The sequence below is a fragment of the Penicillium psychrosexuale genome (genome assembly GCF_028828465.1).
Source record: "Penicillium psychrosexuale strain IBT 29551 chromosome Unknown utg000002l, whole genome shotgun sequence".
NCBI classification, from domain to species: Eukaryota; Fungi; Ascomycota; class Eurotiomycetes; order Eurotiales; family Aspergillaceae; genus Penicillium; species Penicillium psychrosexuale.
Window position 1 is genome coordinate 5,340,280 of NW_026643187.1, and position 25,364 is coordinate 5,365,643.

General features: G+C 48.5%; 10 protein-coding genes across 10 annotated transcripts; 5 read left to right on the plus strand and 5 right to left on the minus strand.

Moving 5' to 3' along the window:
- Nucleotides 1–2,015: 2,015 nt before the first annotated feature.
- On the plus strand, nucleotides 2,016–2,372 carry N7518_003173 (uncharacterized protein; the record flags this gene model as incomplete). The annotated part of the gene is made up of 1 exon (XM_057184100.1): nucleotides 2,016–2,372. One exon carries the CDS (start codon nucleotides 2,016–2,018, stop codon nucleotides 2,370–2,372), a length of 357 nt encoding a protein of 118 aa, XP_057045550.1.
- Nucleotides 2,373–4,855: 2,483 nt separating this feature from the next.
- Nucleotides 4,856–5,629, minus strand: N7518_003174 (uncharacterized protein; the record flags this gene model as incomplete). The annotated part of the gene is made up of 1 exon (XM_057184101.1): nucleotides 4,856–5,629. One exon carries the CDS (start codon nucleotides 5,627–5,629, stop codon nucleotides 4,856–4,858), a length of 774 nt encoding a protein of 257 aa, XP_057045551.1.
- Nucleotides 5,630–8,079: 2,450 nt separating this feature from the next.
- N7518_003175 (uncharacterized protein) lies at nucleotides 8,080–10,124 on the plus strand (the record flags this gene model as incomplete). Its single annotated transcript, XM_057184102.1, has 3 exons — nucleotides 8,080–8,089; nucleotides 8,306–9,136; nucleotides 9,196–10,124. 3 exons carry the CDS (start codon nucleotides 8,080–8,082, stop codon nucleotides 10,122–10,124), a joined length of 1,770 nt encoding a protein of 589 aa, XP_057045552.1.
- Nucleotides 10,125–10,887: 763 nt separating this feature from the next.
- Nucleotides 10,888–11,687, minus strand: N7518_003176 (uncharacterized protein; the record flags this gene model as incomplete). The annotated part of the gene is made up of 3 exons (XM_057184103.1): nucleotides 10,888–11,131; nucleotides 11,190–11,620; nucleotides 11,685–11,687. 3 exons carry the CDS (start codon nucleotides 11,685–11,687, stop codon nucleotides 10,888–10,890), a joined length of 678 nt encoding a protein of 225 aa, XP_057045553.1.
- Nucleotides 11,688–13,506: 1,819 nt separating this feature from the next.
- N7518_003177 (CNOT2/3/5 family protein) lies at nucleotides 13,507–15,432 on the minus strand (the record flags this gene model as incomplete). Its single annotated transcript, XM_057184104.1, has 3 exons — nucleotides 13,507–13,567; nucleotides 13,641–15,115; nucleotides 15,178–15,432. The coding sequence occupies 3 exons, from the start codon at nucleotides 15,430–15,432 to the stop codon at nucleotides 13,507–13,509; spliced, it is 1,791 nt and encodes a 596-aa protein (XP_057045554.1).
- A 508-nt stretch (nucleotides 15,433–15,940) lies between these two features.
- N7518_003178 (D-aminoacyl-tRNA deacylase) lies at nucleotides 15,941–16,735 on the plus strand (the record flags this gene model as incomplete). The annotated part of the gene is made up of 5 exons (XM_057184105.1): nucleotides 15,941–15,947; nucleotides 15,998–16,176; nucleotides 16,225–16,267; nucleotides 16,315–16,541; nucleotides 16,610–16,735. 5 exons carry the CDS (start codon nucleotides 15,941–15,943, stop codon nucleotides 16,733–16,735), a joined length of 582 nt encoding a protein of 193 aa, XP_057045555.1.
- Nucleotides 16,736–17,000: 265 nt separating this feature from the next.
- Nucleotides 17,001–18,366, plus strand: N7518_003179 (CYP40/PPID family peptidylprolyl isomerase; the record flags this gene model as incomplete). The annotated part of the gene is made up of 5 exons (XM_057184106.1): nucleotides 17,001–17,016; nucleotides 17,086–17,150; nucleotides 17,215–17,224; nucleotides 17,276–17,362; nucleotides 17,426–18,366. The coding sequence occupies 5 exons, from the start codon at nucleotides 17,001–17,003 to the stop codon at nucleotides 18,364–18,366; spliced, it is 1,119 nt and encodes a 372-aa protein (XP_057045556.1).
- Nucleotides 18,367–19,108: 742 nt separating this feature from the next.
- N7518_003180 (acetamidase/formamidase family protein) lies at nucleotides 19,109–20,559 on the minus strand (the record flags this gene model as incomplete). Its single annotated transcript, XM_057184107.1, has 5 exons — nucleotides 19,109–19,687; nucleotides 19,741–20,017; nucleotides 20,072–20,360; nucleotides 20,416–20,434; nucleotides 20,485–20,559. The coding sequence occupies 5 exons, from the start codon at nucleotides 20,557–20,559 to the stop codon at nucleotides 19,109–19,111; spliced, it is 1,239 nt and encodes a 412-aa protein (XP_057045557.1).
- A 453-nt stretch (nucleotides 20,560–21,012) lies between these two features.
- Nucleotides 21,013–22,477, minus strand: usgS (transmembrane protein UsgS; the record flags this gene model as incomplete). The annotated part of the gene is made up of 5 exons (XM_057184108.1): nucleotides 21,013–21,369; nucleotides 21,418–21,811; nucleotides 21,864–22,036; nucleotides 22,089–22,195; nucleotides 22,420–22,477. The coding sequence occupies 5 exons, from the start codon at nucleotides 22,475–22,477 to the stop codon at nucleotides 21,013–21,015; spliced, it is 1,089 nt and encodes a 362-aa protein (XP_057045558.1).
- A 341-nt stretch (nucleotides 22,478–22,818) lies between these two features.
- Nucleotides 22,819–24,987, plus strand: N7518_003182 (uncharacterized protein; the record flags this gene model as incomplete). Its single annotated transcript, XM_057184109.1, has 1 exon — nucleotides 22,819–24,987. The coding sequence occupies one exon, from the start codon at nucleotides 22,819–22,821 to the stop codon at nucleotides 24,985–24,987; it is 2,169 nt and encodes a 722-aa protein (XP_057045559.1).
- Nucleotides 24,988–25,364: the final 377 nt, after the last annotated feature.

Below are 25,364 nucleotides of genomic sequence, written 5' to 3' on the forward strand. Positions count from 1 at the left end.
AAACCCCACATGTGCAAATTCAGCCATTCAATGTTCGGCTGTACCGCCCTACGCTCCACCTCAAGTGCTGATTGTTTTCTCTTAGCCCCACTACATGTAGGCAGGGCCTACGGCCTAGGGCCCGCCGCCCAACTATCTGGGCCTTAACTGCCTAAGGTCTGACTAGCTAGGGCCCTGGTGATAGGCTATGCATGCTAGACATTTCTTTAATCTCATTATCTTAGGTATTAAACCAGTGATAATGCCTTGGTCCAAGGAATCCTAGACACTAATTACATGTATACATAAGATAGGAAAAAATCCCCTAGTTTTCCTTTGCCTTTTCTTTTCAAGTTTCCACTGTTCAACCAATTCCGCTATCACCGGTCGGCTAACTTTGCAGCCCAGGTGCCCGGTTTCTTATTTCTACCAGCAATCAATCACTTCACCACCTTGATGATCACCTAATCTTGACATAGTTCCTTATGGAAAGCTCTCACCAGTGGAAAGCGGGTTTGATTTATTATATAGATAAGTTTCATCGAAAATGTCCTATTCACGTAACCTGAGACGTTATGAAATCACTCACAAAGTTGCATTTCATCCTCTGAATATTTAGCTTTTTTCGACATCGTTTTGTAGTAACAAAATGGGTAGGAAGTTGGTATAAAAAGAAAAATCTCTCGTTTTGTGGAAAACTCTCGTTATGTAATACCTGGTCCAGGTATGGGGGCGGTAAGACGGCTATTGTCTAGAATCGTAATCATGTCTTTGCCACAAATAAAGCTTTTTTGGTTCCGGGTGGTCCCGTACGGTTAGTTACGAAATCGGCTCCCGCAAACGTGTAGTGGAATGTTTTAAGCTTATTGTCAAGATTATTAGTGGAAGGCTAAGTCCATTCGGCCATTGCCAAGGTTTACAGAACCATAAAATCGCGTGCACTGTGCAGTGTGATCTCTGAAGGCGTTCTAGCCATAGTATCGTTGTTATAGCTGACCATTCTATCGTAACAAACCGCCTCACGGTTCGAGGCTTAGGGCCCAGTGGTGTGATCATGCGAGGCAATGCGAAGGAAGGTAGCTAATAGTTAACACCAAAGGGATCAAATTTGTCATTCCTAGCTTTTCTCGACGGTTTTAGACCTAGCAAATAATAATTGGAAACGCTGGATTGATGTTGCGTCCTCGGGCAAAATCATTTTTAATTCTTGGTTTCCACCTAGTTATTCCTTTCACATCAGAGGCCACAATTCGAGTGTTATTCTGTTCACTTAACAGAAAGCCAATTCCCTGCCTTACTATGCCCTATATAGAGCTTTAAGCTTTTGATTAATTTGTGAATGAACATATTCGCCACTGTTATAACGAAGTGAGACCACAGTGATCGGTGCTGCAGAAGTGCACTGAATGACGTTTGCCAAACCTTGTTTCCCCTGATAGCCTAAAGCTAAGCACATTGCGGATAAGTCCGGTCTAAACGGTCTTATTGCTTCTAGACCTAACATGTTCTAGCCAGTTCGGCTCATCGTCATATTATCATATGATCTCTCCTATGCGGGAATGAATGGCCCAGGCCTGAGTTGAATCATCTCAGCTGCCATCGCGGCACTGTCACAAAAAGATGTGGTCAGAATGCGATAATTGACCTAATCTGCTCTCCGGGGGACATATAAAGTTGTCGAATGATCTTTAAGTGATAGGGATACGAATTTGTTTAAGAGGCCCATCCTTTTATAAAATCATTTGAAATCCCCGTACAATCTAAGCACCTGGAATAACGGGTTCCTGGACCAGCCCTGTGCATGACCAGCCCTGTGCAGTATAAACAGACAAGTCTGCTTGACCATCCTTGTCGAATATCTATCATCTGTAAGTATATTCATCTACCCACCGTCTACTATCTATCTACCCCACTGCCCATCTACCCATCTACCCACTATATGAAGTATCTTCTAACATTCGCAGGGCATCATGACTATTACCAGGAATGAGGAGTTCCGATCATGGTCTCACCATTTCCAACGCGTGACAATCAACATGGACGAAGTGTGCCAGCAAATTGTGCAGATGATTTGCGAAGTGGAAGTTCAACATCTGTTGAAGAGGGACGGGGTCAGAGACGCAAGTTTTGGCCAAGCTGTTGCCCACAACCCCAACGGGGACATGATTGCGAATGGCTATATATCGAAAATGGATATTACTGGTTTCAGCCAAAAGACGAAGAGAACGAGTTGGCATGACAGATCAAGGAGGTGGGATTGTGATGTGACGATCGGATATAACGTCATCCAAGAATACACGAAAATGGACGAAAGTGGCGAAGATTTCTCGAGGCCGCCAATCCAAGCAGTCAATGATTTGAGACAACAGTTTGCGAACAAGTATCAGATATAATTGTCTGTTTGTCCTGCCCAGCTTCATGCACCTGTGAGTCTCCGAAGGATCCCCCTTTTAAAAGCGAGTTCTAATTCATCGGACACATCTCTCTAGCCATGAGGCATATACATCAATTTGGACGTCATTCAACATGACGTTTGGTACATCTCCGCCGCTTTAGGCTGATAATGAAGAACATTGATTCCACTCAGCTACTTTGCTGGGGATTGCTGCGTTGAAGGGTATCGTAATAAGGGTCTGTCCATCAGTACAAAGATCTATAGGAGATGGACTGTTTCTTTCGCTTTACAGATTAATAGTCATGAGCACTGAACAGCCATTACAGAATTGTGCTGATTTTCACATAACACCACACTCACTTAAGCACCAATCCTTCCTATTAGTATATGTTGCTACTCAAATTATTGCATGTGGATCTCGACTTAACACTCGAAATGCAAGTCCCACATACTAGCGTCTTCAGCGATCCATATTTTAGTGTACCCTCTGAGTCAATGCCTGGCTCCTAAGTCTTATTCCACGCACGGTACCGGGGTATTATGGTCTTTAGCGAATGACAGCCCTAGATATCTAGCCTAAGCAGAGCCGATAAAACCAGGTACCATGAGATATTTGGAAGCTTTTAGTACCTGACTGTCCGAGTGGCTCAAATTTTCCAACAATTTCAATCTGGTCATTGGTTTCAAAACGGCCAGGTTCTCTGGAGTGAAGCGGCCCCATGGTCACGTTGTGACCAAGATAAACTAGATCAATTAATTGATCGCTATGTGGATTGATCATTGTGTCAACTGATTACTGTGCCAACTGATCACTGTGGCAATTGATCTCACAATAAATTGACTTGTGCGTGGGCTGCCTACGTACGAGTAGATAATGGAGGTTCTGACTACGAGGGGAAGAAGTGATCAACCAGACGGCAAAAGATGATGTTGATGGAAGATGAGGAAACTAGCTACTGTACTGAAGCCTGTCTATATAGCTTCGTACCACAAAGCAAGCCAGATTCCATCCACCAGAACACAGAAGAAGCATCTCTGCAGATACACAAAGGAAAGCGCTGATGCGGCAGGCTGCGCGTTTGCCGATGAGCTGTCTGTCAGAGAAGAGAAAGAAAGGGAAAGGAATGCCACACAGAAGGTCTACAAGCTGCATGGGGCGACAGTGAGCTTGTCAGAATGCATCAGTAGATTATGCGAAACGTTAGAATTTTGAGGAATTTGCTATACCTAGTTTGGCTTCGTCTGATACGTCGGCTATCACTCACTAAGAATTCATCGACCCCTCACTATTCGAGTGTTCGACGGTCAACGTCACCAAGTGTAGGCTCAATTATAGGATCATTCACATTACGCTACCGCTAGTTGTGTAAAGAGGCATAGAACCAAGTTCTGTATGCCGATGCATCCGCCAGCTATCAACTTTAAGAACCGGTTTATACGCCTGCGCTACCGACAAATGTGAATCATTCGATCAGCTTCGCTAGATTATATAGCACAAGCAGATGCCCTGATCAATCAAGCTATCAAATATAGTACAGATCGCTACAAGAACGATTTTGGAGATATTCTAACGTGCTTCGCCATCATTGAACCAATAAAAAGTGAAGTAAAGCAGTACGCAGTCGTCGATCACATTATGACTAGGTCTGCTAGATCCGCGGCGATACATATAAGCACCCCAGCTCATGGATTGTACTGTACTTGCCATCAAGTGACTCAGATCCGTGGATGTCTTGCCCTGGCAAGCGGGACTGAATTACTCTGCCCCATTGATGCCACTATATAACAGTAGACAGAAGTGGTTCACCTCCCTGGTGATATGATTAAACGGAGGGCGATGAAGGCGATTACTTCACTGAGAGTAGGCTTAAATATATACCCCTCAGTGAAATTGATACCACTTGTCTCTAGGACGTCATCACAAGTTCTACTTACGTTTTAAGTTCCTGGGAATCTAGATGATCATGGATTACGAGCGAATTCGTGAAGAAAATTTACACATGTCCACAAAATGGCGTGGAGTCTGACGTTCCCAGGAGCATCCAGCGGCTTCCCCGCCTGGGAAAGTCTATGAATCAATCATCCGGCAAGTTCCCAGGAGCAATCTCTTTTAAGGGATTGGTAAACCCGTGGAGATGGGGTTTGACCAAGCATGTGTTCCGGTACGTGTGCTCCATGTAGAGAGAAGATGCCCAGAGTAAGACTTGCGGTCTTCCAGTATGTTCATGTGATTTCTCTTAGACTAGCTCCATGCCTGTCTAGGAAACCGTGGAAATCAGTAGGCAAGGATTCCCAGGAGCATGCAGATGATTTAATAGGTTGGTTAACTATCAGGCTTCCCCGAGGCGCAATGACTACCAAAATGAAACATCAGGTTATTGATGCCAATGCATTTTGGATGGGACAGTGGGGCTAATCTATAGAATGAGAATTTAACGTAGATGGGGCTAGCGTATTGCGTTTTATTGAGGTGTCTTGTGCTCAGGTCGTGCTGAGTGAGCAAGTCAGAGTGCTCAGTGAGCGGATCAGTGGGAGTGCTTGCCTTATAAATTGGTTTGCCAAAGTCGCACAGGATGATACGCCGATGGACTCGATTTGGCAGTAGATTGTTGGATATTTTGATTGGAGATGCCGAGCAGGATCGCTTACTAGGTGGTAGAGAAGCACCTGTTTGGCTAGAAGAGCGTTTCGTGCCGGTCCTGCCGCTGTTACGACCCTGTCGCGGAGCATCAGATGCGCTTGTGTCAATCGAGAGCGCCAATCGTTCGGGCCGATAGTTTCTGTCCTAATGTCCAAGCCGCCTCGAACATTGTCCCGGACACCATCAGCCTTACCCCGGACGTAAACAGTTAAATGATGATAATACCTCGAGACGTTTGCCACACCTCTTTCGGTGGCTTCTTTAAGGAGCTCACCTTCTTCATCGCGTTCTGTATATTGCCAAGAGTCTTTGACAACGAGCGAAGTCCGGGGGTCCGCCTCAAGATACGCTTTCCAGCATGTTGTTGCTCGACCCGCGATGCAGGGTGCGCGTTTCATCAAGCTATCAAGGATGAGCCTTTCAGTCTGGCCGTTCCGTTCTATCTCGATGATTTGCCGGCCATTTTGCATTGTTATTGTGGGATCAAACCCACAGTCTGCCTCGCTCATCCATAGAAACCCTAGGATAGTTGATATAAGCTGGAGCCCATCCTCGTTGATATCGAAATGTTCGGATGCGATACCTCCGAGCCGGTCAAACGCCCATATTCTCATGAATGACCCACATAATGTAAAGCCAAGGACAAAGCGGCGAGTATCTTGGGCCGCGAGGACTTCCCTGGCGTACCTCCACAAGTCAAGCCATGCTTTGGAAGCCGTGTCAGCCGCCGGATTCCTTTTTAGCTCCCCAGGAATGAGAATCTGTGACCACTGACATCGGGTGTCTTTTCCCGCAGTAGCGTCACTTACAAAACCGATGTCTAGCTTACGCTCTCCCGTAGAAGCTTGGATAGGCTTGTTGGGCTGTGCAAGTGGTCTCCGCAGGGGCGCCGTGGCAGGGTTGTTGTCTGTTGAGAAAGTTGACAGTTTTTCGGTCAGATCTACAAACCAAGTCAAGACATCGTCCTGGTTGGCATCTTTTGGCCATCCTGAAAATACCAGCTCTGGGAAGACTGACGGTCAAGAAAACCACAAACGAGAAGATACCCCATGAAAATTAGGAAGCACAACATCCTTCCACTGGGATTGATGATAATACAACAGCATGGGAACAGGTGGGATGGTGGTAGGGAAGTAATTTTCCACGCCTACGTAAAGTGTTCCGATTTTTCAAGAAGTGTGGCCACGTTCAAACCACGGACCTCAGTTCTTTGCTTAAGCCAGGGAGACCGCGATGTCGAGTACATAATTCGAACACAGCCCTGGTCCAGTATATATTCTCCATCCATATTTAATTCCGATGTCGCGGCTTTCTTCCTGATCCGCGCTAGCCTCATATTATAACACTACCGAATACTGTTACCTATGGTACTGAAGACGTATTCTAAAATACATGGACTATTGTGTCGAAAGCGGTCTAGATCAAAGTGCTTAAAATAAATCCAATCAGAACTCACATATTTAGGATTTATTTTCCGGAAATCAAGTCTAAAGAGTTTGAGGTCAAACCGAATTCGAAAACTACTGTATGGGATGCAAGTCTTTCGATCTAAATCTTCCATTCCTCATGTCCTCCATGGCTGTACGCATTGGCTGGCTAGGCCGGTTGTCAACTGGCGACAAAACCCGTTCTTTTCCCTTTACGTTGAAAATGCGCTTTTGCATCACACATTGGACGAAACGCCAGCGGTACAGTATGCACGCTTGATCTTCCTCCATAGAGCACACAACAACAAGCCTGGCTAAATACGTCCAGAGTCAGACGACTTACAGTAGTTTTCTCTTGTTGTGTGTGGCTGTTCTTGATTGCCTGGCGACCACCACAACTTGGTGTAACAAGACGCCCTGCGGGCACTTAACGGCGACTGAATGTCGTGCTTGAGGATCTTGATATTCTGGGCATTTTAGAGTTGCCAGAGGCTTCGCCTATTCAACCATCATATTGATGAGTTGCTTGCAGCCCCAGTTTGAGAGACCCAGCACGTAGCGGTTGAAAGCCAAGGTCATTTGCGACAGTTGATGCTCAGTTAATTGACCGTTGATTAATTGAGCGCTAATTACTCACTGTCTTTTTTTCTTGCCCTCAGTTTCATTGCACGTCTAGACCCAAGTGACCCAAATGATGGTTTAACTGGTTTCAACACGGTTAACGGAAGAGACCGGCGGGCGGTGAAACCGCACTTTATTTTCAATAATCCAGGTGTTGTAAATGGAGTTTGCAAAATCTGGGCAAGAGGTGCTGGTTAAACATCGTCTTCACAGAATTATCTGCGTTCAGTTTTTAGTCCCAAATCATGGGGGTTTTCAACGTAGCAGTGTTCTGCTCTCGCGTTGGAGCACGTCCTTGTGCTTATGTAATAATCAGGTGATGCTCCCAGTTCGCGAGCCTGATGATTATGTAATACTCAGGGTCGTGCTCAGTTTTACTCAGTGAGCAAAAAGCGGCAAGGCCTAGCTAGATATCGATATTTCGATGTGGAATGACTTTAATAGCGTGACAATCCCTGGCAGCTCTTTGTCAGATGATTATAATCCAGACGAACCTAGATCAGTTCCAAATGCTTAGAACCACTAGCCAATTTCCGGTTGGCTCCGAGGGCTGAGGCTAGAGATAACTGCGTAAAGAACTCGGAAACCAGCACGGAAAGCGCTAGAGCAAAGAGACATCTTCACCGGCAAATGCAAACCGGATGATCAAAAAAAGGCAGGAGGCCGACCAGAAGAAGATTTAGAGGCTACAAGAAAAACATGCCCGGTTAGCAGAAATTGAACAACAGGCTCAAATGGCGAGGGGCACCCGCTGCTGAATCATCAAGCTTTTTCATGATTACTTGGGGGAAGATTCCAAATTGTAATTCCTAATGGAGGTGAACAGTGGGCCCTACGATATACTTTTGACTGGTATATCTGCAGCTTCCTGTCAAGTATTTGCCGGATTCAACCCCGGACCCGACTCACAGAGACCAGGTTACGCCGGCTTGGACACGTTCGAGTTTCAACCGAATATGCAGTACAGAGCACACGAGGTGGTTTGACCTTTTCATAGAGGTCTATATACTGAACCAATGTCACTTTGTAGGAAGTAGTTGAAGTTCGATGATAGTTCATAGGATTGGCGATGCAAATGCACCAGAACTATAGACCAGTTGTTCGATAGATATCTTGCGAGTATGCGGCGATATCTACTATACACCCTGTGCTGTTTTATACTTCCAGCGATAAGCACAAGACCCGGTTTCTTGAACCCTCCAGATGTCTCTCCAAGTCGCGGGTCTTTGCTGAAACATCCAGTCCTTCCTGTTCCCAGTGCATGCGCAGAGAATACACCTACAACCAGACATCAATGGTGTGAACACGATCTCTACACCGACTACACAAAAACAACGCCAGAAACCGGAGTCACGCGAGAGTTCTGGCTCGATATAGACCAAGCAACACTAGCACCAGACGGCCGATCAAGATGGGGCCTAACCATCAACGGCTCCCTACCAGGCCCAACCCTCGAAGTCAACTGGGGCGACGAGGTAGTCATCCACCTCCGCAACAGCCTCCCCAACACCGTCCACAACGGCACAAGTCTACATATCCACGGCCTCCGCCAACACTACACGAACCCCATGGACGGGGTAGTCTCCGTCACGCAGTGCCCCGTTCCACTGGGATATACAATGACCTATCGATGGCGCGCAACACAATACGGTACAACATGGTACCATTCGCACATCGGCTTGCAGACCTGGGAGGGCGTGTACGGAGGTCTGATCATCCATGGGCCGGCCAGCAGCAACTACGATGAAGATAAAGGCGTCATACAGCTCTCCGACTGGGACATCAGCACAGTCGACCAGCTCTGGCATGGAGCAGAGACAGTCGGCTCGCCGGTGCTGGACAATGCCCTCATCAATGGCGTCAATGTCTTTGGGAATGACAGTGATCCGAGTCAGACGGGATACCGTTTCAACACCTCGTTCACGCCGGGAATGTCGTATCGGCTCCGCGTGACGAATGTCGCCTGCGATACGCACTTCAAGTTTAGCATTGATCACCATATTCTAACGGTCATTGCTATGGATCTGGTTCCTATACAGCCGTACAATACCACAGCCGTGAGTCTGGCGATTGGTAAGCTTTCACTCATACCAACGAACCAACCAAGGGGCACACCTAACCAATCGAAATAGGACAGCGCTACGATGTAATAGTGCACGCAGACCAAGCCTCAACAGCCAAATCCTTCTGGCTCCGTGCCGTCCCACAACTCTCCTGCTCATCGAACAGCAACGCAGACAATATCCGCGGCATAATCTACTACACCCACACCGACAAACCAACCCTCCCAACAACAGAAGCCTACAACCTAACAGACACCTGCGAAGACGAACCCGCCCCAAAGCTAACCCCGATAATCTCAACACCCCTCGTCCTCACAGCAGAAGACTTCTTCTACAACGAAACCCTCTCCGCAACCACCGCGCTAACCCCCCACTCCGTCTACCGCTGGTACCTAAACAGCACCTCGATGCAAGGGAAATGGGCGCAGCCCACGCTGCGCAATTTCAGCGCCGAAAGCAGCATAGCCGATAAACCGGCTGTGATAGCAATTCCACAGGCAGATACGTGGGTTCTTGTCGTTATCGAAACGAGTATGGATATTGCACATCCGATCCACCTGCACGGACATGACTTTTTGGTTGTTGCGCAGGGATATGGGTCCTGGGATGGCTCCACGTCTACATCTAAATCTTACGCTAAATCTACAGGCCGGGATCAGGATACGAGCACCGGTCTAAATCTCGACTTCGCGGCCGGCGCACTCCCGAAACGCGATACGGCGCTGCTGCCCGGGATGGGGTATTTGGTTCTTGCGTTCCGGTCGGATAATCCGGGCGCGTGGCTGATGCATTGTCATATTGGGTGGCATCTTGATCAGGGGTTTGCGTTGCAGTTTGTTGAACGGGGGGAGGAAATTGAGGGGCTTTTGGGGGGTCGTGCTGTTGGTGGGGCTGGTGCGGATTGGAGGGGGTTTGGGGATGGTCTGGAGAGGAATTGTCGGGCTTGGGATTTGTATCATCGGGGGAATAATGTTTTGGAGGATGGGGCTGGGATTTAATTTGCTTTTGCGTTAATGAAATGAACTCTTGGTACCTGCATGTAGGGATTATTTTGGATTAATTAATTAATAGTACGGAGTAGACTAGTTACATTTAGGGCATGCATTTAGGTGTACAAAAGGACAAACAAAAGACAAGTCTGAATTTTCAATAGAGTTTTTCTTTGCTTTTTCTATTTAGTTTCTTTGTATTCTAGAGATATTAGGATGCTCGATATTGAGTATTCAGAAAAACAAATACGAAAGCTGCAGCTACTATCACAGAGTGGAGTATACAACCCTAGAGATGTAGGACCTACTTAGTCCGGTTAGTCTGAGCGACTACTGCAGCACACGTACTTTAGGGGAAATTCACTAGCAAAGAAAGGGGAAATGCTAGGTAGATAGGAAAAGTCGTCCAAGCCAATGAAGAAAAAAAATAGTATATCGTAATCGTCGCCATTCATTGAACCATCCCACCTAAACATAACACATCTAAGCCATCTGATCTAGAATCTAAAACACATGATGAGCGATCAGCCCGGAAAAAATAAAAACAAAAACATAATCCGAAGAAGCGATGCGCATCTTCTATACAAGACCGATTCATAACCAGAATGTGATCTAAAAAGGAAAAACAGGAGTGGGAATGGGAAATAAGCAAAACAGAAAAGAAAAGGAAATACAGTCATGATATCATATCGTAAACAAGCCCGAAGGCTAGAAGGTAAAAGGTAGGAAACAGCGCAAGAAAAAAGAAAAAAGAATGCAGAAGGCATCACACTCATGAGATTTGCTTCGCAGAGCGCTTGCAGGCACCGCGCTTCGGCACGTCCATGTGGTGGTACGAGCGCAGGTGCTCGACGAGGTGGTCCTGGCGCGGGAAGCCATTGCTACCCTTCCGCGAGCAGTGCTCGACGGGGCAATTGCGGAAGACGGGATAGTGGACGCTGGACTGGTGGCGCTTCAAGTCTGCGAAGCGGGTGAAGGACTTGCCGCAGTTGTCGCAGCCAAAGGGCTTAGCTGGTCTGGTGGGGAGAGATGTTAGTCACTGCGCGAGCGACGTTAGATGGATGGTCGGCTTACTTGGATGCAGGCGCTGGCGATTCCGCGTTGGATTCGTATTCGCTGATGGGGTAGGTTGGTAGCGCGATGTCTTCGGAGGGGAAGGTGAAGCTGCTGCTGTAGCTACTGCTGTAGCTGCTGCCACAGCTGCTGGGTGTGCTCTGGGGCATGGTGGGTCGGTCGAAGACCGGGTAGTCGTGTGGTGTTTGGTAGGTGTAGGGTGAGCTGGTGACGTTGTATAGTTCTGGGGCGACCTCTTGCATAGGGAAGGGACTGGTTGCGTCGAGGTCGCAGAGGGAATCGTAGACGGGCTGGCCGCCGTAGAAGAAGAAGTCCATGCTGCCCGGTGAGGAGGAGTAGGAGGAAGAGTAGGAGTCTGGGTAGTTGAATGGGGACTGCATGATGTTGATTGGGGAGGAGAGGGAGCGATGGGTGGGAATTGGAATTGCAGTCTTATAGAGAGAGAGAGAGAGGGTTAGTCTAAAACGCGACGCAAACTAAAGTCAAGTCACCTACCATTGTAAGAGGTAAACTAATTATGTTGTAATGGTTAAAATTGATTTGGCCCAGTATTTATTCAAATACAAAATAATTTCCCCCCGTTAATGGAGACATCAGCCCTTTTATGTGCCCAACACGAAACTGCATGGCAGGGGGTGTTAGGGTATTGGCTAACACGGGACACTAACAACTTCTAGAAACCTTCTCGAAGCAGACTGGACGACACCACTCAGCCTCGGGGATTTGCTGATCTTTTGCTGACGCCGAATATTCCACGGTCCTTCTAGCGTGTCCTTCCCCCCCCCTCTCATTTCACGTAACCAACGGTGATTGGCGGAGGATCCGGTGTCGAAGCCAACGAGGTCAGTTAGTTGGCTGCGATAAGCAGTTGGGTGCCCAGAGAGTTTCCCCCTCACGCCGATCTTCTCATGATTGGCCGTTGGCGTGTTCTGTGCGTCTTCCGTGTGCCTTCTGTGTGTTCTAGTGTCATTCTAGCGTGCCAAGAACTCGTGTCTGACATGTTTTTTTGGTTTTGTTTTGTTTTGTTTCCGTTTCATGTGTTGCATGATGTAGTTATTTGGTGTTAGATAGAAGTAATTATATTCGGGTTGAAGTCTGAGCAATATCAATTCAATATCAATATAAACATCAATATCAATATCAATATCAACTTCAATCAACTAAACCAACTCAACTCCACTTCAACTGCCCAACTCCATTCATCCAAACTGGTATTGACGTATATCGGCACAACGGCACAATCGTGCCAATTACATTACCGGATCAAGATCCAGCCTTAACCCGAACATCTCCATTCTCCATCCACGGAGAACTTGGTCGTCTAATATTCCCACAATTCCCAAACCCCTCCAATCCGGGGTCAGAGATCGACCGATGATGTCGCGGTCGCGCACAGCCCCTGACGTAGCATCTACTGACTAGCGTTCGCTAATCCCCGGCTTCTAGAAAGGAAAAATCCCGCGCTCGAGCTGAAAGAGCCCATGCATGCAACCCGTAATGTATAGTTACGGGGTACTCCGTAACTAGCCACAGCGAAATGATTCGTCATATGTCGCTCTCTTTTTTTTTCTTTATTTCATTTATTCTCAGTCGGGGATCGATGACATTGCTTCCGGTCGTGTTGTTGGGCAACCTTGGACTTGGCTTTTATGAGCCCCGTTGCCTTTTTCCTTTTTCCGATTTCCGGTTTTTGTCGCATTTCGGGCTTATACTTATATTTTTTTTCGCTATTGGCTTGCATGCACTTGCATATCTCCTGCATTCTTGTCCCCAAATGGGAAACAGTACTCCGTAGACCTGCAGACCTACGTGTCCACGAGCAAATACGACAACCCCGGAGGATCATACGGAGTTCCCGGGGTATGGATTAGGTACTTATGATATCTGCTGATCCAGGGCCTGGCCCGTACCCGTACCTGCAAGGCAGACTGCGCATAAGCATGCTATGCACTAGACTTGGCTACTTGGTTACTTGGCTGAGCCACTTGCCTACTTCTGTAATATGCTTGACTTAAGGATTCATTGTATTCGAACAATTGATAGCCTTGGAAATAACACGAAACTCCCGTATCACCGAGGCCCATTCATTGCACTCATTGATGCCAGTCCTGCGAAAACAGTAAAAGAAGAGAAAACACGCCCACCGAGACCCCACAGTTTCCAGAGTTCCCGCCATAGCCTCAACCATCCAGTCTATCGAACCATAGCCGCAAAGCCACCGATAGTGTAAACGAATCCAGGGTGAAAAGCAATCATCTGCACTTGGAGAACCCGAATGGGTGGCTCACGAGTAAAAAAAAAAAAAGCCAAAGACGCCTCATAACTCGTCCTCGAGGTATTTGTACACAAACTTGAAATCAGCCTTGCGCCGATTCATCCTGTTGTTATTCGTAAGTGGTGAGCTCGTCAAGTGGGTGAGCAAAACGAAATCAGTCGGATTCTTTAACTGACCATGTGCTTTCGTAGTCGAAGAAGCGATAGGTGCCTTGTTCAAACTCCTCGGTAATGTTCTTCGGCTCCTCGTGACGCTGGAACCAGGTTTGATACTGCTTGTGGAAGCGCCAGCTCTGGTTGCGGAGCGCTTTGGCCGCGAGATATTGCTGGTACGTCCCTTGGCGGTAGTAGAAAAGGTAGAAGAGAGTATCCGTGTCGATTCTCCCGGTATCGTACAACCGGGGGTCGTCGAATATTGGAAGAGGTTCCTGTGGATAGTAGAGCGCAGTGCTGTAGGGGTTCTGCGGCTTGTAGTGACGTGGCTTTTCGGCATCGCCAGCCTCGGGACAGGTCGTTAATGAGGTAGCGAGAAGGCGCTGGACCGACGGCGATGGGTTGGCCGACGCACGCGACTTGGTCACCTCAAATGATTGGAGTAGGTCCTGGAGACCCGGGGGCAGGTGGTAGATCGATTCCTCACTTTCGGTTTCTTCTGTCTCTAGTTTACCGTTCGTTGATGTCTCCGCCTTTGCAGGCGCGGGCGATAAGACACTTGCACTCACAGGGACCTTGGGTCGCACGTGCCCAGCGAGCTCTTCTGTAACGGCGGCTACAGTGGGTGGAATTATTGACTTCATAATAGGCTGTACGGACGCCACACTGGGCGAAGCAGTAGAAGACTTGGAGATAGGTAGTGCCACGGACAGAGCCGGGCTGAAACCTGGTGGGGGTGGAAGAGGGAGAATGCCAACACCACTTTTGTCACTTGCTGCGGCAGCGGCAGCGGCAGAGGCATACTTGAGGGTTTCACCAGGGGGACGGGTCGGAAGGGGAGCAGGCTTCATGCCCGGAGCACTCGAGGAAGCAGAGGGGTGGAGGGTAGCAAGAACGGGAAGCGGGGATTTCATCTGTGTGGACGGTCTTCGGGCTGCTGGCGCTTCTTGCTTGACCTTGGGTTTCGGTTCGGGCTCTTCATCTTGGATTGATTGCGCGTCTTGTGATGATACACGATCACCTTCGCCGCCCATGCCGAATTGTGCCTCGATCTCCTCGCCGATATTTAGATCGTCGTAGAGTGTTTCATCCTCGCCGGAATAGTCAAGACTGCCACCTTCTTCGACGTAATATTTGATACTTTCCTTGAGATCTTGTACCGCACCCACGTCCAAGTTGCCGTTCTGTAAAGAACGATTGAGGAATTCCAACTTGTTGACGTGCCATTTATGTCGTTCCGTAATATGGGAGATGTCGGCCAGTCGATCTGCCTTCTTCGTATCCTTCTTCCCTTTCTTCATTTGTGCATGAAGTGATTCCTCCTCTGCTTCCAGGGCCTCGATCTTCAGCTGAAGCTCGTCAACCATGGTGGAGAGAAACTCCGAACACTCGACTCTCTCCTTCTCCTTGGGGTCAAGTCGCGAAGCTGCCGAGAGACCTTCCTTGGAATATGCTTTCGTCTTCATTTCCTTTTCGACGGCTTTGAATTGTTCCATGCACTACCGACAATGTTAGCTTGCTGTCCTGAACCATTGGACCAAGGTAGGAAACCCAAACGTACCACTTCAATCGCTTTGCGCTGCTCCATGAGTGGGGCTTTATCTTTGACCTCGTTCCCAGCAGCCCATGACTTGATCTGATCACGGAATCTTTGAAGCTTCTTGATCTCGCGCTTAAGGTGGTCTTCGAGCTTATCCCGTTGCGTAGGATTCGTAGCCTGGCGGATCTTCTCGTAAATGCCTTCAAACGTTTGTATCCCTTCGGAGACCTTCTTGAAGGTTTTTTCAATTTCCTGTTGTGTTTTTCGGGCTGCCATTGTGAACCCGGTGGTGGACTGTGCCGTCCTGGCGTCGGATTAATGCGGTCGGAACGGGGAGATGATGCGCTTTCGACCGAAATGGTCACAAGTACGAAATTGAGGTAGTTGGTGAAGGAAGAATTGTGGGAAGAAGGGTTTGTTTGACAGTAAGAGGGACACAGGCTCGGAAGTCCATGGAATACCTCTCCGCGTTTAAGTGGAAAGCTTCGTGGATGCTCTAATAGGTAGGCGGTCACGGGCGGAGGCAAACGTGAGGGCGGCGCGAGGGGGATTGTGGGCGTTAGACACACAAGTCGCTCGTCGCATTTCAATTTCTCAGTGGGAAAGAACACATTTTACCCCAAAGAAACCAGTCGCGCTGACAAACTGCGTCAAACGAGCTCATTTTGGCAATACCACGCATTTGCTGCCAGCGCTATCACCAGCCTTATCTGCCCCAAGTGCGTACCCCGGCTTTAGGAGCTGTCTCTTATTTCGACACATACAAGATCTATTGAAAATCAAGATGAAAGGTGAGGATCTCTGTACCTATGCTATATACAAATCAACTAACCCCGTTCAGTCATCATCCAAAGAGTCAAATCGGCATCCGTGACAGTCGATTCGGAGCTAGTTTCCTCTATTGGCAAGGGCCTTCTTGTATTTGCTGGCGTTGGCAAAGAGGATACCGAGAAGGAAGCAGAGAATATCGTGAAAAAGATACTGAAGGCCAAGTTCTGGCCCGATGAGAATGGAATACAAGTAAGTCAATGGCTATCAGGTGTGAGACCGGCAATTGACATATCACAGTGGAAAAAAAATGTTCAGGAGATTGAGGGAGAAGTACTATGTGGTATGGCTCTTCATCTTACTCTCCAGACCACTGCTGAACATGACTAGTCTCCCAATTCACCCTCTATGCAAAAATGAAGAAAGGCAACAAACCCGACTTTCATGATGCAGCTGGCCCTGAAGCTGCACGCAGAATCTATGACTTCTTTTATGACAAGATGCGGGAAGGTTATACTCCAGACCGGGTCAAAAATGGTGTCTTCCAAGCCATGATGGAGGTCGAATTGAAGAACGACGGGCCGGTGGGTGTGAACTACTGCAGCGAGGACGCGGCGGTACATTTTGACCTTCCAGTTCCTTTCCTCGCCTTCATTGATTATATACTGACTAGGTTTAATTCTAGGTCACAATCGAAATCAATACCAATCTTCCCAAAAAGGAACCCAAGGAGCAGAAAAATGACGACAAGGTTAAACAGGACATCAAGGGATCTTTTGAATTCCAAATTCCCCCAGAATTGCTGCAGTGAAAAAAAGAAGGAGAGAAACAAAGGAAGATCAATAGAGACTAGAGTAATGCTTTGTACTTAAACGTTAGCAGATACCCCCAATGCAACTTCTATACAATCCCGTGGTCCAAATATAGTTGGGGTCAATGGAAGCTTCCTGAACCACAAGCGCCGGACTCCCCCACAACGCCGACTTCTCTCTCCTCCACTTCTCTACCATATCACCTTCATTTCTCTCTCGTATTCTTTTTCACTTTTGAAATTTCTTCCCCGAAACTCCACAGTCATGGCGAAACCTCAGCGTACGTTCAGTGCGGGGTCCATCTGCCCGCGAATGCAATAATTAAGTCGAGTCGCTGACAAGCTCGTAGGCTCTCGTGTCTTCTTTGACATTCAAATCGGTGACGGCAAACCTAGCCGGGTTGCCTTTGAGCTGGTAAGTTGCCCGCATCCTCTATATGCCGAGTCTGGATTGCATCTAACATCCGGGTGTCACACAGTTCAACGATGGTACGACATGATTTTCTCCCTTGACATTTCGGACATGACTAACAGCAACAGTCGTCCCCAAGACCGCGGACAATTTCCGAGCTTTGTGTACCGGCGAGAAGGGCATTGGCACTCAGGGCAAGGAATTGACCTACAAAGGTACGTCTACAATACCCCGCTCCCATCGCGCTGACGCCCACTAACCGCGGTGTTCCGATCTAGGCTCAATTTTCCACCGTGTGATCAAGCAGTTCATGATTCAGGGTGGTGACTTCACTGCGTTCAACGGCACCGGCGGCGAGTCGATTTACGGCGAAAAGTTCCCCGACGAGAATTTCGACCTCAAGCATGACCGCCCCTTCCTGCTCTCCATGGCCAACTCCGGCCCCGGCACCAACGGCAGTCAATTCTTCGTCACCACCGTTCCCACTCCCCACCTCGATGGCAAGCACGTCGTGTTCGGTGAGGTCATCAACGGCAAGAACGTGATTCGCAAGATCGAGAATATGAAGACCCAGTCCGACAAGCCCATCCAGGACGTGACCATCGTGAACTGCGGCGAGCTTACCGGCGAGGACTACGAGAACGCGGCCAAGCGCCAGGCGGATGCGACGGGCGACCCATACGAGGACTTCACCGAGGACCACCAGGGCGAGGAGCTTACTGCGCCTCTCTGCTTCAAGATCGCTTCCGACCTCAAGGGTTTCGGAAACGCTGCTTTCAAGAGTGGCGATCTCAACCTGGGTCTCGACAAGTACCAGAAGGGTCTGCGCTATCTGAATGAGTTCCCCGATCCTGCAGACAATGACCCCAAGGAGCTGGGCGAGCAGATGAAGGCACTCCGATTCACCCTGCACTCCAACTCTTCCCTGCTCGGTAACAAGCTCCAGAAGTACCGCCAGGCTCAGAACTGGGCCACATATGCGCTCCAAGTCGCCGATGAGGCTAAGGTTAAGGACGCTGATAGGGCCAAGGCTTACTACCGCCGCGCTGTTGCCCACGAGGGTCTGAAGGAGGAGGATGCTGCGCTGAAGGATCTGCACGAGGCAGAGAAGCTGGCTCCGGGCGATGCTGGTATCATCAACGAGATCGCCAAGGTCAAGAAGGCTGTCAAGGACCGGGAGGCCAAGGACAAGGCGGCAGCCAAGAAGTTCTTCTCTTAAACGGTTTGAAACTGATTCATTCCGGCCTTTTGTTCCATCACGATTCACGACGTGGTCTTCTCGTTCAACAATGACCCATGATGTATGATATCACATCATTCAAGCAATTTGCCTTGCTCTTGTGCGAAGTCCATACTGTAGGCTTTTTTTACATAGTAGACTCCTGTCGCATAGCACGTTAGGCTCAGGTGTAGGATTACTCAAATCATCGGGGATAAAAGTTGCCCTACAAGTATCAAATTATATATTTCCAAGTATGACCCGGTGGTAACGCACTCATATTTTCTAGTTTCTAGACGGAGTATTGCAACCAGGTCTACGTACAGGCCTAGGCGACCCGCTATACTAATGATAAGCATTAGCCTGTGTTTCAGAATATATTGGGTACTGCTTCAGTCTTGTCGATCATATGTTTTGAATCACGTCTAGTGTCGCCTTAGGCGTTTCAAGTCCTTTCTTTCCATTTTCTGCTCGGATTTTGAAAACCAGGCAATGAGCAATGCAAATATCCACCATCGGACGTTTTATCTGAGACACACCGGAGGTGAAGCTACAGTTGGGGCTGATTTAGGTGGCAACCAGATATTGTAGTCAACCGTGACTGGCGGACTACACAGAACCTTCCGCTTTGGAGGCCAAGTGGACAAATATTGGACAAGCCAAGAAAAATCACATATAAATAGATCGATTGAAATATCCAGCTAAACCAAACTTATAATATCCAACTTCTCCCTTCATTCCCCTACTTGGACTCAAAAGCGCAAGTTCCCATCTCCAGCTTGACCACATCCGCCTCAGGCCGAATATCGAAATCAAAGATATCCATCGGCACCGAAAGCGTGGTACAAGCATTTGGAATATCCACAATGCCGGCAATATGCCCCTGCACCGGCGCGCAGCTGAGCAGCAAATATATCTGATAATCACTATAGCCATAGCGCCGGAGATACTCCATAACCCGGAGACAGGTCTGTCTATAGGCGACAGTCGCATCCAGGAAATGTTGCTTGCCATTCTCGTCGACAGAGAATCCCTCGAACGTCAGGTATCGCCCAGGGCCGAACTGCGGCTCTACGGGCCCTGCGTGGAAGATTGGTGACTTCATGGCTAGTTTCGCCATGCCGTCCTTGATGACGGTGAACTTCAATGTGATCACACCGGCCATTTCAATCGCCCCGCAGAATGAGATCTCGCCATCGCCTTGCGAGAAGTGCAGGTCTCCGACGGAGAATCTAGCGCCGGGGACGTGCACGGGGAGGTAGACTTTCGATCCCCGGGAGAGGTTCTTGATATCGCAGTTACCTCCGTGCTCGGGGCGGCCCTAGTAGACGTGTGAGTTTTCGATCGGTTTTGGGGTATATTGTAATCTCTCACTGGGATGGTTCGAGCACCCTCGTTAGCGATCTTGCTCTTCACTTCATCGATAGCACTGCCAGCATGGGCATTCTGGGGATTCGGTGGCTGAGCGACAATTTGATCGGCAATAGTGTTGGCTGCAATGAGTTCGCCCTCTCGACGATTCCATTCAGCAAGAACTTCGGCCGAGGGAGCACATCCCAGTATTCCGGGGTGAATCAGTCCCGCAAACCGAACGTGCGGAATATGTCGGGATGAGCAGAAGATTCCTTCGAAGTCCCAGATCGCCTTTGCTCTGCGATGCCGTTAGCATGGATACATGTTATGGTACTACATATAGTTAACATACGCCTCGGGATACAGTCGGTCTAGGAAACCTCCTCCGTTCTCTTTGTGGAATATCCCGGTGAATCCCCACGGCTGGTCTTCGAATGGCTGGACATCCTGGATCTCGACGAGCAAGACATCGCCAGGCTCCGCGGTTTCGATGTCGAATGGACCGGAGAGGTAATGGATTTGGGTTAGATCTACATTCCTGATATCGTCTGCGGAGTCGTTGTTTCCGATCTGGCCTCCGGTCCAATCGAGACATTCGATCTTGACGACTTCATTATTGGCGATTTTTCCATGAGCCGGAACTGGAGGCGGAATTAGCATGCATGTCTCTAATAGGACTATGATCAAGTGACATACCATCTGGGTGCCATCTGTTCTATAAGGAACTTAGCAATATCCCACGACTTCAAGAACGCAAGAACATACATGTAAGCCGGGCTGTTCCCACGCAGGCTTGTCGAGGTCGACCTTTAGAGCAGTACGGATTCCCTTAATACCCATATTTGCTTTTATCTAAGGGTTTGTTAGTTGTTCAATATGATTGAGGCAGTGGCTGTAGGCTAACGAGAGTATAAATCTCGGGCTTGGGACAAACTGAGACCCCTAAATATACTGAGATACCCCGACCCCTCTCACGATAAGGTCTTGCCCCGCATACGCTCGGTCCATTTAGTTATTGGCGTGAATAACCGTTACGTGAGGCGTTGGAGAACTGGCTTATCGTCGCTTTATCTCGCAGATCACCCCGACTGCGGGAGGTCTGATAAGCTAGTACTTATGTACCCCAAATGGACAATTGGAGATGAAATGTATTTTTGTAAATAAGACCTATTTCGGAGGGCAAGAAATGCGGAGATCGTCGCCTTATATGCTAGTACTTGATGGTGTCTGTGCAACCCCAAGGCCATATATGCTCGAATAATACTCGCCGTGAAGTCTTAGTGCTGACAGCTCTCAAGAAAACCTCTTTCCAGGAGAGATAGGTTCCTTCTGATCTGGCTCGTCCGTGTCGACATTGAGTTTGTCAAGATTATCGAGAGATAAGCGCAAGAAATCATGCTTGTTCTTCCAGGTAATCTGGCTTTCCGCGAAACCTGTACTTTCAGCAGGAGGTGGAGGCGGGTCGGTTATCTTGGTGACAAGGTACGCTGTAGATGCCTCAGCAACGCCGTACATCAGCACACCAATGTACGGGATGCGTAGAGCAACCGTGAAAGCAAAGGCAAAACCGAAGAGAACGCCTTCTCGATCGCTGAACCACCGGCGCTTTTGGTCGGGGGTGAACTTAATACGCCAAAAGTAGGGTTCGAGCTAGAGACTGTTAGGATAATTCAAGTGCGGAAAGGTAACTTGACTTACAAGCTCACGCATCAGACTGCGCGAAGCGAAGTAGGTGTGAAGAAAAGTGACAATGTAATGCTTCGGCAGAATCAACCCTATGCCAAAAATGACAGCCGCGGGGGTGGAGCCGATGTGGCTTCGCAATGTGTAGAAACTTGCTGCAGGCATAACAAACCGACCGATGATTGCAACCATCGAGAGAAGGTAGACACCAAGCATTATACCAATCTTCTTTGCATAGCGGTTGAAGAATGACTTCAGTGCTTTGGCAATTGGCCGAGAAACGCTGGAGCCACCTTTGGCAGAGTACTGGACAAGATTGGGGTAGTATAGAGAACGGAGGCGACGGGGGTCTTCGGATTTATGTTTCTGGATGTATGTAGTGTCCACCCATTGAATGGACTGCATGAAGCTAGTGAGACGGTCAGCGAAGTATCAATAAGTTAGTAGCTAAGAGAATGTACATTTCATCCAGCGTAGGCGTCACATATCGCATCAGGGTCATGAGCAAAAATGGCACCTGTAGGACAGACTTGGACATAAATTCCAATCCACTGAGAAGCTTTTCGTCCCAGACTGCCTGTTCAAGGTTGATCACCCATGATACGAGGTATATGGAGAATTTCACGCTGAGGATCTTGAGTTCAAGTCAGCGAAAACCCTCCGTGCGGGACTGTATAGAAACATACTGGAATCTGAATGATCAATTGGATAACGATGCCGATGGCTATCGCAAGAGCTGCTTGGCGGAAATGGTCGTACTTGAATAGTTCAGGGTTTCCTAATGCACGAACAGCTGCAAACCTCAGTTAGCAATGGCCTAGAATGCGTTCCCATCCAGGGGATCATTCCAAGGCAAATGACAAAATGTGGCTGGCTCAATGCAGCACAAGCACCTGATCAATGTTTTGGCATAGCCGACTCCAACGTTGATAGAATTTCTTGTGTAGCCTGGAATCCGCCAAGGTATTTCAACCCAATTCCCCTGGATGTTCGGGGAAAACACATAGGGTGACATACTGCCTACTATTGTGAGCTGAAAGCCGCGGATCACAGCGTTCGGCTCGAAGTTCGACATCGTTGCTTTCAATGCCGTGGAAGAACCAAGTAAATACCACCACGGATAGCCCCAGAAGTGTCGAAACAGTTAAGAATCTAGCAACAACGCATTCTTGAAAGTGAGACCAAAAATAACTGTGGGTGCCTGCTCAGCTGGCATTGAAAGCTGCGTCATGGTCACCTGATCTCGGCCTAAGGCAACAGTGCATCTCCCCGCGCGCAATAGGCCGCGCAACTGCAGATAAGCCCCGTCTCCTGCGTCTCCTGCATCGGATACCTGGCTTCTCACATTAGTATCCTGTACAAACATGTTTGTACATTAATATCCCCTTTGCTCCTTATTGATCGCATCCATGAACCATGCCCGAGTCTCCAAGTGAGCTACACTCCCTCCGCCGCTCTGCCACCCTTCCAACCAAATTAAATCCTCTCGCGCGACGTCGCGCGAGCGTGCCGAATACCCCCGAACATGTAATTTTCTATCACCCATCCGCGAAAATCGTTCATTTCTCCCCAAGAGCACTCGCCCCTATCCCATCCAGTTCTACGCCGTCCGACTTCGACTACCCGGTCGATACTATCGAGACACTCCCTTGGCGCTCTGCAACTGAGCGAACGGTCGCAACAGCACCACTGAGGTTAGAGAAGGTCCATGGCTCGACAGCGTTTCTGAAATGTGGAAATGTTGTCCACGCAATTCTGAAGAATTCCCAGTGTTGGTGTGTTGACGGGGTATCGAAGTTTGTTTTACGCATTCGCCCTCTTACATACTATCGCATCGAAATACCATACGAGACAGAAGAGCACCGGAGTTTGGTGCGGGATCTGAAGATCGCATTGCCAACAGTGCTTCGATATGAAGTCACGCCATGCCCTTTTAAACGCTCTTTCAGCGTTGAGCTCCCGAACGACGCAATGGCACCTCGGCGCAAAAAGGCTTGGCAACCGAAAGATCAGAGAGAAAGAGTACCGACCGTTCTAGAACCTCCACGAGAGACACCATCGCCCTCTTCAATCAGGTCGGATTGTATCGATTCCGCCAGTACCGGGGATGACACCGACGGAGACCTAACCGATGACAGTTGTTTCACTTCAAACAAAGCGAGCAGTACAATTTTGGAGACTATTCCCGTCGATCGGGCGTCCTCTCCCGTTGAGGCTTTGAGTCCTTCCCTATACCAAGGGCCTCCTAGGCGCTCGGTGACTGAAGTACCGCAAACTTTCACTAGCCTGCTTGCAAAGTTTCAGGCTACATCAGGCGCAGACGATGAACATGATATTGATCCTATGCTCAAGCCAGAATGTGCATCTAGTACCGATGCTGCACTTCAAATTGATCATGAGCTCAAGGTTACAGACCAACTTGAACCTGAGTTTGTAGCTGATAGTGGAGTCGAAGCCGGCACTGAATCCGAACCAGTCCTAGATTCTGAATTCAGAGCCGAAGCGGAGCTTGAGACCAAGTCTGAGCTCTGGTTAGAAGCTATATCACCAGCCGAACCTTCCAAGGAATCTGCAGTTGAAGCCGAGCCCAGCATCCCAATTGAGACTGACGCAGTGTTGACGGTTGAAACTTCAGAGGAAGTTGTATTCCGTGCTGAAACTACCAGTGCAGTGGGGACTAAGGCAGTACTGGAAGACAATCTCGTGAATGTCGAAGAAGTTCAACGCGTGCAACCCACTGCCAAGCTCACACTGGAGGTCGACCATGATGCATCCTTTGCGTCCAGTCCCGAGTCATTCCATTCTGCTGAGCCTCAATCGCCGGATTCAGTCTCTACTCATCCTACATCTGTGGGAGGCCACGATTTGCCTGAATCAGAAGAGATTTCCAACCTTTCGAACATAAAACACCTTATTTCTGGATTGGAAGCGTCAGCGGATCAGTGTAAGATGCCACAGCCCCCAACACTCGGTATTCCTCAAGGCGACAACGTTCCCAATCCAACCAGCTTGCTTCATCCTCCATCAATGCATAGCATAAGCTCGAATAATGTGCCCAGGCGCTTCGCAGATGCGTTCGCAGACACCTCACCCTCAATGGCCCCTACAAACAATGGACACCGACCCAGTCGTTTTACGGATGTATCTGCGGACACTCAACCGCGGCCAAACATTCGTGCTAAGGTCGCTGCGTTGAACACTGATCTCGACCACATGAGTTCCGAGTTCCGGCGCCGGGCAAAAGCCACAAGAGAGCGTGACGTTTCCCCTATGCCTCATTCTTCGGCATTGTACCAACCATCCAGTGATGGCTCATCCTTCATTTCCAAGGCTATCACCTTAGTATTGATCCCCCCGGCCTATCTTTTTGTCATTCTCCTTCATATCGCTGCGCGCATTGTCATCCACCCAACCATCCAGCCGACTATCAGCTCCCCACCGAGTGAACCAAATTCTCATTCTCAGCCAAAAAAGAAGGATCCAGCCACAGAGGATGACTTCAGCTTTCCACTGGAACCTCAAACTTCCTCGGAATATGAGGATGCTGAACTCTTCAGAAAACTCGACCCTTGGGATCTGGACTAGTTGGGTGGTTGAAATGCCCCCTTTTAACTTGCTTGCTCTTTTTTCTTCTTCCTCTGGATCTTCGTCATCCTACGCTCGGTTTAATGCTTACTCTTTGTATTCCTCCCTCTTTACACAATCTTAATGTTTCTCTTGTTATGATATTTGGCGCTGATTTTGCACGACTCATGGGTGGATATATGACATGGTTTGTATTCTACTGAACTTAAGTATTCTAGCGTTACGTGTATCATTGAGGGGAAATCCGGGGTCATGTCAGAAACGAATAATTAATTGACACAAATACGCTCTTTCAATTTCCAGACGGTTCTATTCTATCCAGCGCCATTGACCCTCTACATAATCTGACCAAAGACGTTAGAGATGAAACCTACGAA